Source organism: Symsagittifera roscoffensis, chromosome 4, assembly GCF_963678635.1.
Source record: "Symsagittifera roscoffensis chromosome 4, txSymRosc1.1, whole genome shotgun sequence".
In the NCBI taxonomy this organism is placed as follows: domain Eukaryota; kingdom Metazoa; phylum Xenacoelomorpha; order Acoela; family Convolutidae; genus Symsagittifera; species Symsagittifera roscoffensis.
The window spans coordinates 38,955,403-38,970,898 of record NC_087065.1 but is presented as its reverse complement, the minus strand read 5'-3'; the positions used below and the strand labels follow the sequence as shown (position 1 = coordinate 38,970,898).

Sequence of the window (15,496 nt, the reverse complement as noted above, 5' to 3'; positions counted from 1 at the left end):
AAATGACGAACTGAAAAAAGCAAGATGAAATAAAAATTTTGATGTGGGCTTTTTTGTTTACTGTTCCTTTTAATGCTGTATTTTGTAAATCCTAAGCAGATTTCGCATCAAGGACGCTTTTTTTGTTCTTATTTTCATCTTTCTTTTTCGTCGTTCGTTGCGACAAAATTTTAACATGTTTAAAGATTTGTTTTTGGAGTCTAGTAACACAGAGACACAACATTGTGCGATTATCCAATGCACAGTTTAGCCTCGTTAATGTTAAAGCTGATGTGTAAGCAGATAGTTGATCTACACTGATTGGGCAATAGGAGCAAAAGTTTAAGTTTATTGGACAAACTCACCCCTGCTGAAACAATTACTGCAAGAAAACTTGCACAACAAAAGACTAATATCATTGCTAACTTCAAAAAAGTCTTCAAAAGTTTTCAATTCTAGGCAAGATTATCAAAATTATCAGTTCAATTGAAAAATTAAAGAAGAGTTTTTCTGACTTAATATGATTCTTTAGGTTTTTGTTCTTTGGTGTTTTAAAGTTCTATTGTTCCAATTGAAAAAATAATGAAGCTTGTGATTGTAACATATTGAGAAGCTTCAAATTTGGGTTGAAAACGTGTCTTTAACATATGAAAATCCTAAAATCATAACAAAAGAAAAAAGTATCAGAACCACAGATTGACGTGAAAGATGACAATAATAAAAAAGATCGAATCTGTTCCCTTTTTGGAAAAAGAAAATTTTCTGTCTGGTATTTTCAGAGAACTTTTGCAACCTCAAAGTTTGAGCCAAAACAGAAGGCTGTCAGCGTATTAATATTATTTTTATCATCATATTGGCCGGCTTGATAGCTGTTTTTTTCAGAGTCGTCAGATGTAAGCTTAGCATCCATGAAAATTTGTCGACAAACGTATTATATTATCGCCTGTATAAGCTAGCCAAATATCAATTTTTTGAGTTTTTGAACATTCAACAATGCTTATTGATCGGGACAAAGCCCTGAGTGTTCCGACTGCCCTGTAACTAGTTTTACTTTTTAAGTGAAATTTCGACCCACTATAATTTTGGAGAGGCAATATCAAATATTTTATACGAAACTTTGAACCATATGCGGAAGGAATTAATATAACAGTTTGAACTGGCCCCAGTTTCATTTAGAACAATAATGAGTGCGCGATTAACTTCCACGAATAAACAATTCGCAATTTGAAACCATCATAAAAAAGGTGAAACTTCCTTCTAAATGCAGTTAGACTAGTGCAAGCATGCAAAGACTTAAGGATTGTCCAACAATTTCTTTGTAAAATTATGCTGAAATTATATATCTCTTGCATATATCTTTCTAACTTTCTTTGAAAATTAAAACAATGAAAACAACAAAAAAAATTTTATCCTTTCTTAAAATATACTTAAGAAAATGAAAAAGTTTTAGACCAGCAGTTTTGGTATTTTCAAAACTCAATTAAGATAGCACATCAGCGTGGAAACAAGTAGACGCCATGTTCGATCACCGCGCTTCATTGTTTTTAGGCCTTTTTGGAAAATTTTTATCAAAAAAAATGCGTTTTTCGGTCGCTTTTATTAAAAAAAATTTACATTATCAAAAAATGGCGTTTTTTGCACTCCCCCCTTAAAATTAATATATATTGGCGCCGAAGGCTCCTTTAGAAAATATTTATAGTCCGTCAGCCAAAAATGGATATCTCAAATTCGTTCAAAGGGAGGACCCTTTGGTTCGGCAGGGGGTCGAATCCCTGAGAAAAAGCGTCCCCCCGTCCCCAAATCCGCCCCTGATTTCTACCCTTTTTTGAGGAAAACGGTTTTCGAAACTACCTAAATTACAATTCTACTAACTATGTCTAAGTTTTAGAGGTTCGTTCAGATCTTTTTGTTACACCACGAACAAAAAAACGACACAATTTGAAAAAAAATGTATATACGTTTTTATTGTTTTGGTCAATTTTTCTGTGCTTCTTGCACAACAACGGCTATTCTTTTTTAAAACTTTTTCTCACTTTTAGTCTTGTGATACGGTATCATTATGGTAGCAACAAAATGGATGCTAACTTGCTTCAAAAAATGAGTCACTTCATAAAATGAGCAAACTAAATCACTGGAAAACTGCAGAAATAGTGACAGTTGAAAAATGTTTATTTCCTGCGTTGACCACATGCTTGCAATATGTGGTCAGTTTTCACTCGCAACATCATATTACATGGCCTGTTTTATTGTAGCAAATATTTTTTTCTGGTAAATAAACACCAGGCAAAAGTGTGTTAACATTTTTTTAGCTCATTTTGTTATGCTTTGGGTACAAACTGGATCCATTTTTCCTTAATCATTTATTTTCTGTGGCAAAATCACTTATTTTGAGCAATTAATCTTGTCTCTTCTCTCATTTATTGTTTGCAAATTGTATTCAAATTTGCCAGGTAATTTTGAGGAATCAGCATTTTTGTCTTGGCAACCGTAATCAATTATTGAATCGCTGATTTGTCTTGACAGATTTTCTTTTTAATTATTAAATAAAACGGAATTCCTCATTCTATGTTTGCTGTTTTCAGATTTGGTTTGTTCGACTTGAAATTTAAACGATCAAAATGAGGGAAATTGTTCACTTGCAGGCCGGTCAATGCGGCAATCAAATTGGAGCCAAGGTGAGTCTTTTGCTTTAGTTATCTAGGCTGAAATTGGGATATTTTTTAACTCGGAGATGCGTTCATCACTTTGTTACATCGCTACCTCAATACTAAAAAAATTAGGGGAAAGGTGTATAACCTGCAAATTTTTTAAATTTTTTTTCTTCTAGTTCTGGGAAGTAATATCGGACGAGCACGGCATCGATCCAACTGGCACCTACCAGGGAGACTCCGATCTCCAGTTAGAGAGAATTAATGTCTACTACAACGAAGCAACCGGGGGCAAATATGTACCTCGAGCTGTTCTGGTAGACCTGGAACCAGGCACCATGGACTCCGTCAGGTCCGGACCCTTCGGCCAAATCTTCAGACCGGATAATTTTGTTTTTGGTGAGAAGTATACACAAAATTAAAAGATTTTCGTTGAAAATTGACAATACTTTTTTTGGCTCCGGCAAGCATTAAAATAAAAACAATTAAATTAAATTGAACAAGAGTTCTTGCTTGCTTTAGGCCAATCAGGTGCTGGAAACAACTGGGCCAAAGGTCATTACACTGAAGGAGCCGAGCTCGTTGATTCCGTGCTAGACGTCGTTCGAAAGGAAGCCGAGAGCTGTGACTGTCTTCAGGGATTCCAACTCACCCACTCGCTAGGGGGAGGTACCGGATCCGGAATGGGAACTCTTCTCATCTCCAAGATACGAGAGGAGTACCCTGACAGAATCATGAATACTTTCTCTGTTGTCCCATCGCCAAAGGTGTCCGATACTGTCGTGGAACCCTATAACGCAACCTTGTCGGTGCATCAGCTGGTCGAAAATACCGACGAGACTTTCTGCATTGACAATGAGGCACTGTATGACATCTGCTTTAGGACCCTAAAGCTGACCACTCCCACGTATGGTGATTTGAATCACTTGGTCTCGGCAACTATGTCGGGAGTGACAACCTGTCTCAGGTTCCCAGGTCAACTCAATGCGGATTTGAGGAAACTAGCTGTAAACATGGTTCCGTTTCCACGGCTGCACTTTTTCATGCCCGGATTTGCACCTTTGACATCTCGAGGAAGTCAGCAGTACCGCGCTCTGAGCGTACCCGAGCTGACACAGCAGATGTTTGACGCTAAAAACATGATGGCCGCTTGTGATCCCAGACACGGCAGATACCTGACAGTCGCTGCCATGTTTAGAGGTAGAATGTCCATGAAAGAAGTCGATGAACAAATGTTGAATGTGCAGAACAAAAACAGCAGTTACTTTGTCGAGTGGATCCCGAATAACGTCAAGACTGCAGTCTGTGACATCCCGCCTAGGGGTTTGAAGATGTCGGCGACTTTCATTGGAAACAGCACTGCAATTCAAGAGCTGTTCAAGCGAATCAGTGAGCAATTCACAGCCATGTTCAGACGAAAGGCTTTCTTGCATTGGTATACTGGAGAAGGAATGGACGAGATGGAGTTCACTGAAGCTGAGAGCAACATGAATGATCTAGTGTCCGAGTACCAGCAGTACCAGGATGCCACTGCAGAGGAGGAGGGGGAGTTCGAGGGAGAAGATGGCGGAGAAGAGGAGGCGTAAAACATACAAAAAATAACAAATGTTTTCATCCCATATGGATTTCTAAGGGCTATGTAGCAATAAATTGGAAAACAGATTTCCCATAAGGGGCGGATTTCGGGAGGAGGGGGCGGGGGGTCGGGTGGACACTTTCTTTCCTTCAGGGACTCGACCACCTGCCGACCCAAAGGGTCCCCGCTTTGTACTATTTTGAGATATTTATTTTGGTGACGTACCCTAAAACTTTTCTAAAGGCACCTCTTGCGCCAATATATACTAATTTTGGGGGAGAGAGCGCCGAAAAAACGCGATTTGGCTTGTTTTTTCAAAATTTTAACTCCGGCGCAGACAATCTGGCCAAAACGGTCTTTTTGGTGCTTTGGCAGAGCTCGTAAAATCAATTTGGTCGATCTAAAAAAAAGGTCGACAAAATTTTCGAATTTTTTTGAAAATCCGCTCCCTCTCGAGAAAATCCTAGATTCGCCCCTGCTTCCCATCATAATTACCAATGTTAATTAGCACACAACTGCTCTTTAACGTCACAGCGATAAAATTATGATAGAATTGAATATTATATTAATTAATGCAATTATTGAAATTATCAATCAAAAATTTGACTAATTAAAAAGCCTAACGTAAGCAAACTCCAACAAGGATAGCCGGTTACTGTGCAAATAGCATAAAATGTGCCAACCGTAGTAACCTGAAAAAACTACATAAAAAGTGTTTTTCTTTTAAATTAGTGTAGTTTTTTCCTTTGTGGTGTGATAAAAGGATCTGACACAAAAGTATAATTTAGGGCATATTCGGCAGTCATAGTAACATAGGCAAACTGGAAAAAAAATTTGAAGAGAAATGACCTGAAATACCAAAACAAAAATTTTTTTTTCAAATTCAAGTTTAATAAAAGTATTTTTTTTTTCGCAGAAAAACTTCAAAAACTATGTTAATTTGCTTAAAACTAATTTTTCTTGTTTTTCTTGTATTAAATATAATGATGATGTGTAATTAGATTTGATGAAAAATTATTTAAACATATTCGATATTCATAGTAAAATAAGACAATTGTAAAACAGTTTTTTTTTTTCAGATTGTTTTTGAATTCTGAAATTTTGATTCCCAGATTGGCGATGAAAGACTCCAAAAACTAATTATAAATTAGTTTTTGTAAGCTTGCTAAGCCTTATTAGCTTGAAATTAGACCAAAAGTCATAAATATTTCGAACTGGTTTTTCTCGACACGAAGAAGATTTTTTTTTCAGAATTTTTCAATGTCTCTCAAATCACAACTGAAAAGGCTTTAGTGCGGAAAACGACAGAGTCCGTTCGTGCTTGATGCTCATTCTACCCCATCCTACTTGCAGTTTTTTTCATTTTAACCAGAAAAAATACCGAAACAAAATCTTTGAAGCTTTATTTGTGGTTGAAAAAATCCCGTAGAAAAAAGCAGCATGCGCCACTGTTTCAACTCTGTAAGTTAGATTTTTTTCTGTAAAGTTTAAGCGTTTCTTTGTTTGAGCTGAACTTTTGCTCAACTTATTAAGGAAAGTATCTTGAAAACAAAAGAGATATTTGGTCCACATACAAAATGCGTTACTCCATAAGTTACTAAAAATGGTTCCATACAAAACAAATTGGCGTGGTTCCCATACAAAATAAAAATAGCCACTAAAAACTAAATTTAGTCTGAAAAACCAAAAAACTCACAGCAAATTTTCACCCATACTGACAGTACTTTTCTAAGGCTTTAAAATTATGATGTAAGAAACTTTTATAAGGCTCTAAGATCTTGCAAGATGGAGGTTATCTTGCAAGAATTTATACCAAAAATTCAGAGACAACCATACCGAAAATTCGGTCTGAAAACAATTTAAAAAATGACAGAAATATGAACTTCCACTCTCTTGCAAATTGAAAAAATCCCAACTTTCGAATTTCAAAGAAAAAAATTGAAGCCTTTTAAGCTCCTTGAGTTTCTGGAACGATTTATGATTAGAGCTTTGTTGATAACATTAACCCAACTTGAGAAAACTGAATCAACAGGCTAAATTTTTATTCCAACAGAAATCTAACAATTAACTTCCATTTTTCAAACTACAAATCGTTCATGAAAATTCGCGCCATTAGCAAGTTCGTATTTGGAGAGTGCCTCCCTTGATCGACTAGGGCACTGTTCCTTCACAATTCCTTACAAGCTGTAAGTGCTGAAATGAACAATAGACAAAATATCCAATAGATTCAACTGCAAAGCAAGAATAGTCTGTGCAAGTAAAACAGAGTGTTCGACAACAGTAATTGAAGAAAAAGAATTCAAACTTCCAGACGAAATTTTTTTTAAAATGTTGAAAACTTGTTAAAGAACAGTAATTTATTTCAGATTTGATTTTCCCGAAAATGAGACTGCCAATATGTTCCAAATGTTTGATTTCTGTACATCGAACTCCATACAAGGAGTCATACTTAATTAGAAAACTATATGTGATCATTTTAGCAATTTTAGGAATTTTAGGAATCTAGGAATATGTGATCATGAAGGAACATTGAGCATAATCGAAAAGAAACAGCTCTCTTCTTTTTAGCTGCTCTCAGAAGCACCATTTGCTTTTGTAGAAGAGTTTCAATCCATTCAACCATATGGTTGAGTTCGAAAATAAATAGGTTTTCGTGAAAAAAGTTCTGAGAAAATCAGACTGAGAGAAATTGGAGAAATGCGAAAAGTTTTTGACTGTCTTAGACCTATTTATTGGCCATATTTTGAACTATGTTTCGGCAATGCTTGACCTATGTATCGATTGGGTTTGACCTACTATATTTTGATTTTCTCTCAGCCAAATTTGGTCATGTTTTGACAATCAATTATCGCAAGTAAAGACATCTCAAAGAAAGTTTGAAAAGAATGAATGGCTATAAAAGTTTAGAACTTATGCTTTTCGGGTTTTTTCCTTTGCGATGTTTGGCGTGAAAAAAAAACCTAATCATGATAATTGAAATGCATAACTTTTACAACAAATCTAATTTCTCGCATTGGAACTTTCTACTTTTTATATAGAAGCTCTGGCCTGAAAAATAATGCTGGTCCTGTTTTTGTTAATTAGCCTGAGATATTTTTGCTTGAATATTTGGCCCTGAAAAATTATGCTGGTCGTGTTTTTGTTTACTAGCCTGAGATCATTTTGCTTGTTATTTTTGCGTGTTTTTGATTGCATTTGAGTTTTTGTCTGACAAATGAATGCGTGGTTTCTCAAGAGTCTGATGCTGAATTTCGGTGAAAGCTTATTTTAGATTTCAATACATGAATTAAAGGTTAAACAGAATTTCTAAGGTAAACAATTAAGACTTATAAAGGACGCTTATAAGTTGCGGACTGATTTCATGTCATCTTCATCGTCGTCTTCATCACTTGCGTAATTTTTTTCCATTTCTTCATTTATCGAAAGCGTGAACTTCAAATCATTCTCATCATCTTCATTTATTATTGTCCGATTGAGATCATCTTCGTCTTCGATATCGTTTGAGGTCACCTCAAGGTCATTCAAAATACCCTGAAGATCTTGAGTTATTCTATCCATTCGGCTTCCGTCTTCATTGAGACGCCCAGTGTTGCAAGCTAGTTCGTACTCAAGGTCGTCTAAAGTCTTTTCATCGTCGTCATCGTCTGAAGCTTCCCCAAGAGCAATTGACGTTTGAAGCCCCTGTGCACCCAGTTTCTCATTACTTTTTTCGGCTTCCAAAATTTTCGCACTTCTCATTTTTGATTGTTTTGTGCCAAGACTGGATGCCGTTTTGTTACGTGTGGATTCGCGGCCCATATTTTCGAGTAGCATGATTTCATTTTCAAATTCCTGGAAACCTTCCGGTTCTCTGAGTTCATTTTGCTGACTAGCATCTGCGGTTGTCTTTGAAGATTCCTCCTGTTTATCTTGAAGGCTAGAACCAGGTCTCCACGGGGCTTTTGATTTGCGTATAGTAATCAAAGTCGATGTGTTAATATTACTATCATTTCGAGTAAAATGATCCTTTTCAGTTTTGTTTACAATGCCTCCCTGCTCCACGCCTACCATGAACAAACTACTTACATCCGCTGTGGGGACAATAATTCCACTTTTTGGCAGTTTAGCTATTTCGGCCAGTTTAATTGTGGGCTCTCTGGTCAAACTCATGGCCGAGGTAGGCCTAGACATTTCTGATGTATTTGCTTCCTGTTTGTAATTTGACTTTTGTTTTGATGTCCTTGTTGGAGTTTTCGGCGTTCTGGGGGTTTTCGACTTGGAATTGTTCGGCTGATTGCTAGATGCTGGCGTTTTTGCTCTCTTTGGGGCATCGTTTTCAGATTTTTTGGAGTTTTGTAAGGTTATTTTCTTTTCTGGTGGTTTTGCACTGTTGTGTGGCCTTGCTTTTAACTCTTCTATGCTTTTTGGCTTTTGATGCTCTATTAGCATATTGTTCAGTTGAGATCCGTAATTTAACTCAAAATCTGGTTCCATAACGCTACAAAGTGTAGTTTCATTTGGGCCGTTCAAACTATCGTCCTCATCGAAAACTTCCGTTATTTCTATTTCTTCTAGAACATTCCTTTTTTGCTCCGTGTTTCGCGGTGAAAAATATCGGTTTATATTTTCGCGAACTTCAGATATTTCCACGTTTAACTCTTCGTCCTCCCGCGCTACTTCAGCTCCAGTGTCGGTCATACGGCTTCCATTTCTTGACGAGAAGCTCTCGTTCCTTCCATTGCCAGTAAATGACTTTTTCAGAAGGAGCTTTTCGGCATAGGTCAATGACGAGTCTTCTTTGAATTGGAACTCGGCTATTACATCGTCTGAAGTTTTCAGCTCAAGTGTATTGTCAGCTCCAATTGCTTTGCTCTGCTTTGGGACAGACTTTTTCGGCACGTTGCTTTTATTCGATATTTTGCTTGTCGTTATACCATTCGATGCTGTCGAAACGAGTCCGTTAGTTGATTTTTGGCTAGTTGCCGAGCCCGCTTGGCGCCACTCTTTCAAAGCTTCCTGGAAAGATGCCGCGGAAGCTTCCTCGTCGTACATTTCGAAATTTTTTGGCTCATTTTTTGGAAATTTCTGAGAAGAACTTTCGTTTGAGTATTCGACATTTTGAAATTTAATTCCGTCTTTTGTGAAGTTGGAGACATCGCCGTAAGCATCCAGAGACTGTCTTAAGTTTTCAGGTACTTTATTTTCATCGTACGGTATCGACTTGTGCTTTTTCGCCTCGCCTTTCAAATGACCTTTGGCGAAACACATACTGCAGAAATAGTCTTGACATTCAGTACATATCACAGTCACGTGTTTTTTCGAACAGCTGGGGCACATTGGGTTGTTTTCTGTGGAACTTCTCTGTGCATAATTTCCACTCAGAGGTTTCCGATCCATCATTTTTGCAAAGGCCATGATTTGATCGGGGCCCTTTGGAGGCTCGCTAATTGGAATATCTTTCAAAACTTTAACTCTCTTCGGAAACATATTTTCTTTCTGTTGAGTCGACTTGCTCTTCGACACCGGCGCGGATGCGAGACTCATAACTCCTGATGATCCAGCGGTTCCAGCAACGCCTGCGGCCGGTTGTCTGTGAGTTCCGGAATGAGATGATGCCGTGCTACTTCCCCAGATGTTTGCATTAGCCGATGCCGCATTGGTACTACGTTCCATTCGATCTCTGTTTAGAAGCATCTTGAGGTCATTCAATCGTTCCTCCATGTTTTTGCTCTCCTGTTCCAATTTGTTTGTTTGTTTACGGGTGTCCCGGAGTGTTTTTCCTTGAGTTTTGAGCGCCATTGATGCTGGTTTGGTGCTGGTGTTAAAGCTTGGCAGCTGTTTATTATTGTTACTCATAATTTTAAGGACTCGATATGCTTCTAGCTTTTAAACAGTTTATGCGGTATATGCGCCAAAAATCGACCAAAAGTAAGTCACACAAATAATTCATAAGAGCTCAATTTGTGCATACAAAAGAAATAGCATGAAGAAATGTACGATCTGCATCATGAGTAAAAAAGTATTACGTTTTTTCAACAAACGCACGTGGATTTTTTGCAACGCTATGGAATTTAATTTTTGCCATAAAAACCAAAAATATAATGGAAAATGTGCTTTAAAAGTACCACAGATTTTTTTTTATTGCAAATCTACTCCTATGGCGATCAATGCATTAGATATTGAAAATGATTCAGATGAAAAAGCACGGAAGATACCCTACATTTTACAGAATTATATGGTTTTTCCAGAAAATTTTGAGGCAAAATAAAGCTACAACTTGGCATATACCGTTTTGTTTTTGAATAACTTCAACTGCAACGTTTTTAGACGACACCAGTAGAAAGTACTTAATTTCAACTCTTTTTTCAGATACTATTACTCTCAACTGTTACCGACTTTTAACCACCGTTTCATTTTTCGCCATCATGGAATATCGAGCTTCCGTTAAGTATAGAATTATGAAAATATTATAACTTTATTAATTTCATTTTTCCCGAGATTAGAGAAAATAGTTTGAAATTTGTTATATTTTCTCCATTTTGGCTAAACTGTGGGCTCTTCTACACTTTCCCTCCATCAGATGTAAACATCTATTTACGGGCCAACCATTGATTTTACGAAGTTGTATATCAAGACCAAACTAACTTGTAATTCAATTATCAGCCATCGTGCCAATTTTCATGACAATTATACAATGTGTACAAATGTTGAAAATACGAAACAATTCAAGGGTGGTTGGGAGGAGGGTGTGAAAGTACGAAACAAAACATTACCACTCCTTCTCCCCTCACCGCATTTTGTATTTTCAGTTTAATAAAAACGAGACTGCTCGTTTCAGGGCGAAACCCTGAATGTTCCGACCGCTTTTTAATGTTTATGGAGCAGTAATAACATTTAAGAAATTAAATGAAATAAAACAAAATGAAACTTTTTTTCTAAAATTTGAATTTTTTAATGAAAATCATCCCCCCACACGCCTTATTAAGTACAAAAGGATAAATTTCGCTCCTTGTAACAAATCAATTATGGCAAATAAGCTTCTTTCAACCAATTTGGAACGATTTCTAAGACGGATTAACTCTCCGCTTACGCGTTAATAGCGCGAATTATATCGCGCGTTAATTGTCCCAAATTGGCCAAAATGGCAATCTTTAAAACCCCGTAACTTTACGAAAAATGATCACAGGTAAAATATCTTTTCAAATTTAAGCTCAGGACAACAATACCTTTCGAATGATATAAAAAAATTTCGGAACAATAATATAGTGTTGTCGTGATACAATGAAAATTTGCATGGTGAATTAACTAACTATTTTTATCGCTACTTTTTTCTTAATACTTTACACTGTACAGTGATGATTTAAATTATCCAAACGGAATGAATTAAACTTGAAATTTGAAATGCGCTGATCTCATAGTGGGTTGATCTAAGTCGAAAAACGATGAATACAAAATTTGCTTAGTTTTTCAGCAGAATATTATAGTTCATTTTGTTTTTCGAGATCCGAGCCCAAAGTTCTCAGCCGAAGTAGATCATTTTTGACTTTTTTAGTCCATCAAAAATACGCCAAAACTCTCGAGTCGATCGTTGACATAACTATACCAAAATGTGCCGTTTAGCTAGCCTAAAAACTTTAAGAATATTAATTAAATTAATTGAGTTTGTTTGATAGACAAAAAGGTTTTTTTTACTATAAAAACACCATCTTTTTATTTAAAAAATTTTTAAAAAACATTAAAAGGAGAGCATGCCCTTTTTAAAGTTTGTAAGACTGGGTAAGAGGCTCACTTTGATATACTTATGTACGTGATCGACCCGGCACTTTCGGCGTAATTTTCAATGGACTTAAAAAGCCAACAAATCTTTCATTTTAAGGTACATTTTTGGGCCCAAACTTTGCAAAGCAAAATGTTTGATAGTATTGTTTGTTGAAATTCTAAGCAAGTTTTGTTTATGTTATTTTTGATCCAAAGTCAACCCAATTTGAGAAAATGGTTTTTTGAATAAAAGAATTTGAGACAAAATCAAAGTATACAATGTTGATTTATCACTAGTTTAAACGGATCTTATAAAAATTATTTTGTCTTCCAATGAATATCTATTTCAACCTTCTTCCTATTGAAAAAATGAAAAGTTGAGAAGAACTGAAACAAGTTTTGCAGTGAATGTTACGGTGGTAATAGCAAACTACTGTTCCATTCTAGCCTACCTATACATTTACATCCCGAAAGATATCAAAAACAAAGTTAAAACAAGACTGCTCGTATCAGGGCGAAGCCCTGAATGTTCCGACTGCTTTTGAAGGTTTATGGAGCAGCAGTAATATCATAAAAACATTATATGAAAAAAAAAATGAAAATTTTTTTTTCTAAATTTTGAAATTTTTTATGAAAATCATCCCCCACACGCCATATAAAGTACAAATAAGATAGTTTTTGTTCCTTATAACACATCAATTATGACAAATAAGCTTCGTTCAACCAATTTGGAACGATTTATAAGACGGATTAACTCTCCGCTTACGCGTTAATAGCGCGAATTATATCGCGCGTTAATTGTCCCAAATTGGTCAAAATGGCCAAAATGGCAACCTTTAAACCCTCATAACTTTACGAAAAATGATCACAGGAGAAATATCTTTTCAAATTTTAGCTCAGGACAATAATACTTTCTTAATGATATAAAAAAATTCCGTCAAAAATGGCTAGTTAAAAAGTCGAAATTTGTCTGAAGAAAAAAAAACCCACCGCGAGCACAAATATTCCGTTACTTTCGTATCGAAAGTCGGAACAATAAATAGACTAGTTACGGGTCGAAGACAAAAATGTATTGTACAAACCATAACAACGCTTGAAAAAATTAGAAAATTTACTTATTTTATTAGTTTTAGAATGAATCAGCAACGCTTAGTCTATGAAATCAACAACGTTCTGTGAGTTACTCAAAATGGCAGAAAATAAAAATAGAATGATAAAATGATCCAGCGTCATTTTGGTCTAAATTTTTTTAACACACTCATTTGCCAAAAAAAAGTCATTTTAAAAAACTTTGCTTAAGGTTAATGTTAAGCTACTGATAGTCTCAGAGAAAACAAAAAATTTGTCACGAAAACTTCCTTCGTTAAATACTTTAAAATCGTTCAATAAGCTAGATTTATGTAACTCATTTTGGTCGATCTTTATCTCGAAAATAGAATCAAGCTATTTACAAAACAACCCAGTGTAAAGGCTCGTGTTTGTTCTCTTATTCAAAGAATGTATCAAAGTCAGCTGTTTCTCAGACGTAGGTGTTTCCTAGGATTTCGCTACTAGCAAAAGCAGATTTGGGGTGGGGAGTGGGCGCCCCTTTTTTAGGGCTTCAGTCCCCTGACGGCACAAAGGGTCTCTCTCTGTGCTATTTTGACATATCCATTTTGGCTGACTGACCCTGAAACTTTTTTAAATGCGCCTTTATCGCCAATATATACTAATTTTGATTAAGAGCGCGCGCAAAAAAAAACGCAAAATTTTGAACAAAAACTTTCCGATAAGTCTAGAAATGCCTTTTTTTGTCGAAATAGCGTCTTTTTAGCGATTTGTGAAAGCTCAGAAAATCAATTTGTTCAACCTAAAATGATGTCGACAAAATGATTAATAATTTTTTGAAAATCCCCCCTTCGAGAAAATCTTAGATCCGCCCCTGATTACTAGGATTTCGATTTTTAACAACGCCCTTCCAAATCATGCTCCCACACCTCGGCTTTCTGTTTACTGACTGCTTCAACAGTTGTTTATGAACCAAAAATTATTATGCTGCTTTCAACTTCTCTCAAGTTTTGATCTGTCTTATGAAAATAACGTGAATCAAAATGCATCAGAGCGATTCTTCTTAACCATTTTAACCATTGCATATTTAATAGTTTTGCAAGAACAAGAATTGGTTATAACAACTTAAAAACGCGACTTATTTTACACACTTCTTTTATTTTGTCACAACAAAATTTGAAATCAAGCTTTTTCTTACTGCCAAGTTATATAACATCTTACATAACTACTAAAAGATAATCGATAATCGAGAAACTCAAAGAAACGTCGCATCGCACTGCTAGAATTTTGCAATAACTTCTGTCTTCAATATTTAAGAAAAAATGAATACGACAGCAATATTCTTTCTGCTATTCACTTTCGGCAAACTTTTCATGGCTGAAGATTGTCCCGAAAGTTGTGCATGTTCTCCGAAGCCGAACGGACAATTAACCATAGACTGTTCAGGCAGCAACCTGAAAACATTTCCGAAGATTTCTCCCGAAGTTACATTTGCCAATTTTTCGAGCAACTTCTTTGAATTTATCGACAACTCCACCTTCGCAGAAAAAGAGAGCTTGAAAATAGCTGATCTCGAAAGTAATCAGATATTTTCGTTGGGCGCCGAAATTTTCCGAGGATGTTCAAATTTACAAGAGGTCAACTTGCAACATAACGAGTTGAAATTTATAAATTCGCTGGTTTTTGATGGAATTTTTCAAGCTTATGGCGATGGTGGAAAATCTGCAAAAGCTACCCAACCAATTCGGGTCAAACTTGGAAACAACCCCTGGCATTGCAACTGTCCACTCAAACAGGTCTGGAACAAGCTCAAAACTCTAGAAGGAATAGAAATGGACCCTATAGTCTGTGCGACACCTGAAAAGTTCGAAGGTCAGCAACTGTCGAATCTCAATGACCTTTGCGAGCAGAGAATGTCAACGCACGACTTCGTCATAATCTGTCTGTCAGTGCTGACCGTTTTGGTATCGATTGTAGTTACTGTAGCGGATGAAGTAATAGTGAGAAGAAACTCCTCGGCAGACGAGGACAACTCGGAAACGGAACTGGCCAAAAAAAATCTACGAGAAGAGCAGCCGACTGCATCACTCGGAGTTTCGCTCGGGAAGCGGTGTGAAGTCGGAGTCTAAAAAAAACTTACCTACAAAAAAAAACGTTATATTTAGAAGAGAAAAAATTTTTGGAAGCTTGATTATTGGTCATACCAGACGTTTCTAAACCATTTATGAGTTTGCAGCTGGTCACACATCTTTTTTCTTCTCGAATCTATTTTTCAATTGGATGAGGTTTCTGAAGATGCAGAATATTAACATGCAGAATTTTAGAGGAGGGTGTTGTTAAATTGTTTTAATCGAAATCGGGCGCCGTTATTTTTTTCCATAAAATTCAACTAAATATAATTTGAGATTTAATGTTTAAACTAATGCTGCTAAATATTCTCTCTATTTCCCATGCTAAATCATACTTGCCTTAGATAAATTTATTTGTAAACTATTTGAGTACTGCTTTA

At 36.1% G+C, this 15,496-nt stretch overlaps 3 protein-coding genes across 3 annotated transcripts; 2 read left to right on the top strand and 1 right to left on the bottom strand.

Moving 5' to 3' along the window:
- The first annotated feature begins 2,561 nt into the window (after positions 1-2,561).
- Positions 2,562-4,881, top strand: LOC134845263 (tubulin beta chain-like). The gene is made up of 3 exons (XM_063862209.1): positions 2,562-2,654; positions 2,807-3,026; positions 3,150-4,881. The coding sequence occupies exons 1-3, from the start codon at positions 2,598-2,600 to the stop codon at positions 4,211-4,213; spliced, it is 1,341 nt and encodes a 446-aa protein (XP_063718279.1). The 5' UTR covers positions 2,562-2,597; the 3' UTR covers positions 4,214-4,881.
- Positions 4,882-7,489: 2,608 nt separating this feature from the next.
- Positions 7,490-10,177, bottom strand: LOC134845059 (uncharacterized). Its single transcript, XM_063861901.1, has one exon. It carries the CDS (start codon positions 10,036-10,038, stop codon positions 7,543-7,545), a length of 2,496 nt encoding a protein of 831 aa, XP_063717971.1. The 5' UTR covers positions 10,039-10,177; the 3' UTR covers positions 7,490-7,542.
- Positions 10,178-14,309: 4,132 nt separating this feature from the next.
- Positions 14,310-15,116, top strand: LOC134844874 (leucine-rich repeat-containing protein 3B-like). The gene has a single exon (XM_063861692.1). It carries the CDS (start codon positions 14,310-14,312, stop codon positions 15,114-15,116), a length of 807 nt encoding a protein of 268 aa, XP_063717762.1.
- Positions 15,117-15,496: the final 380 nt, after the last annotated feature.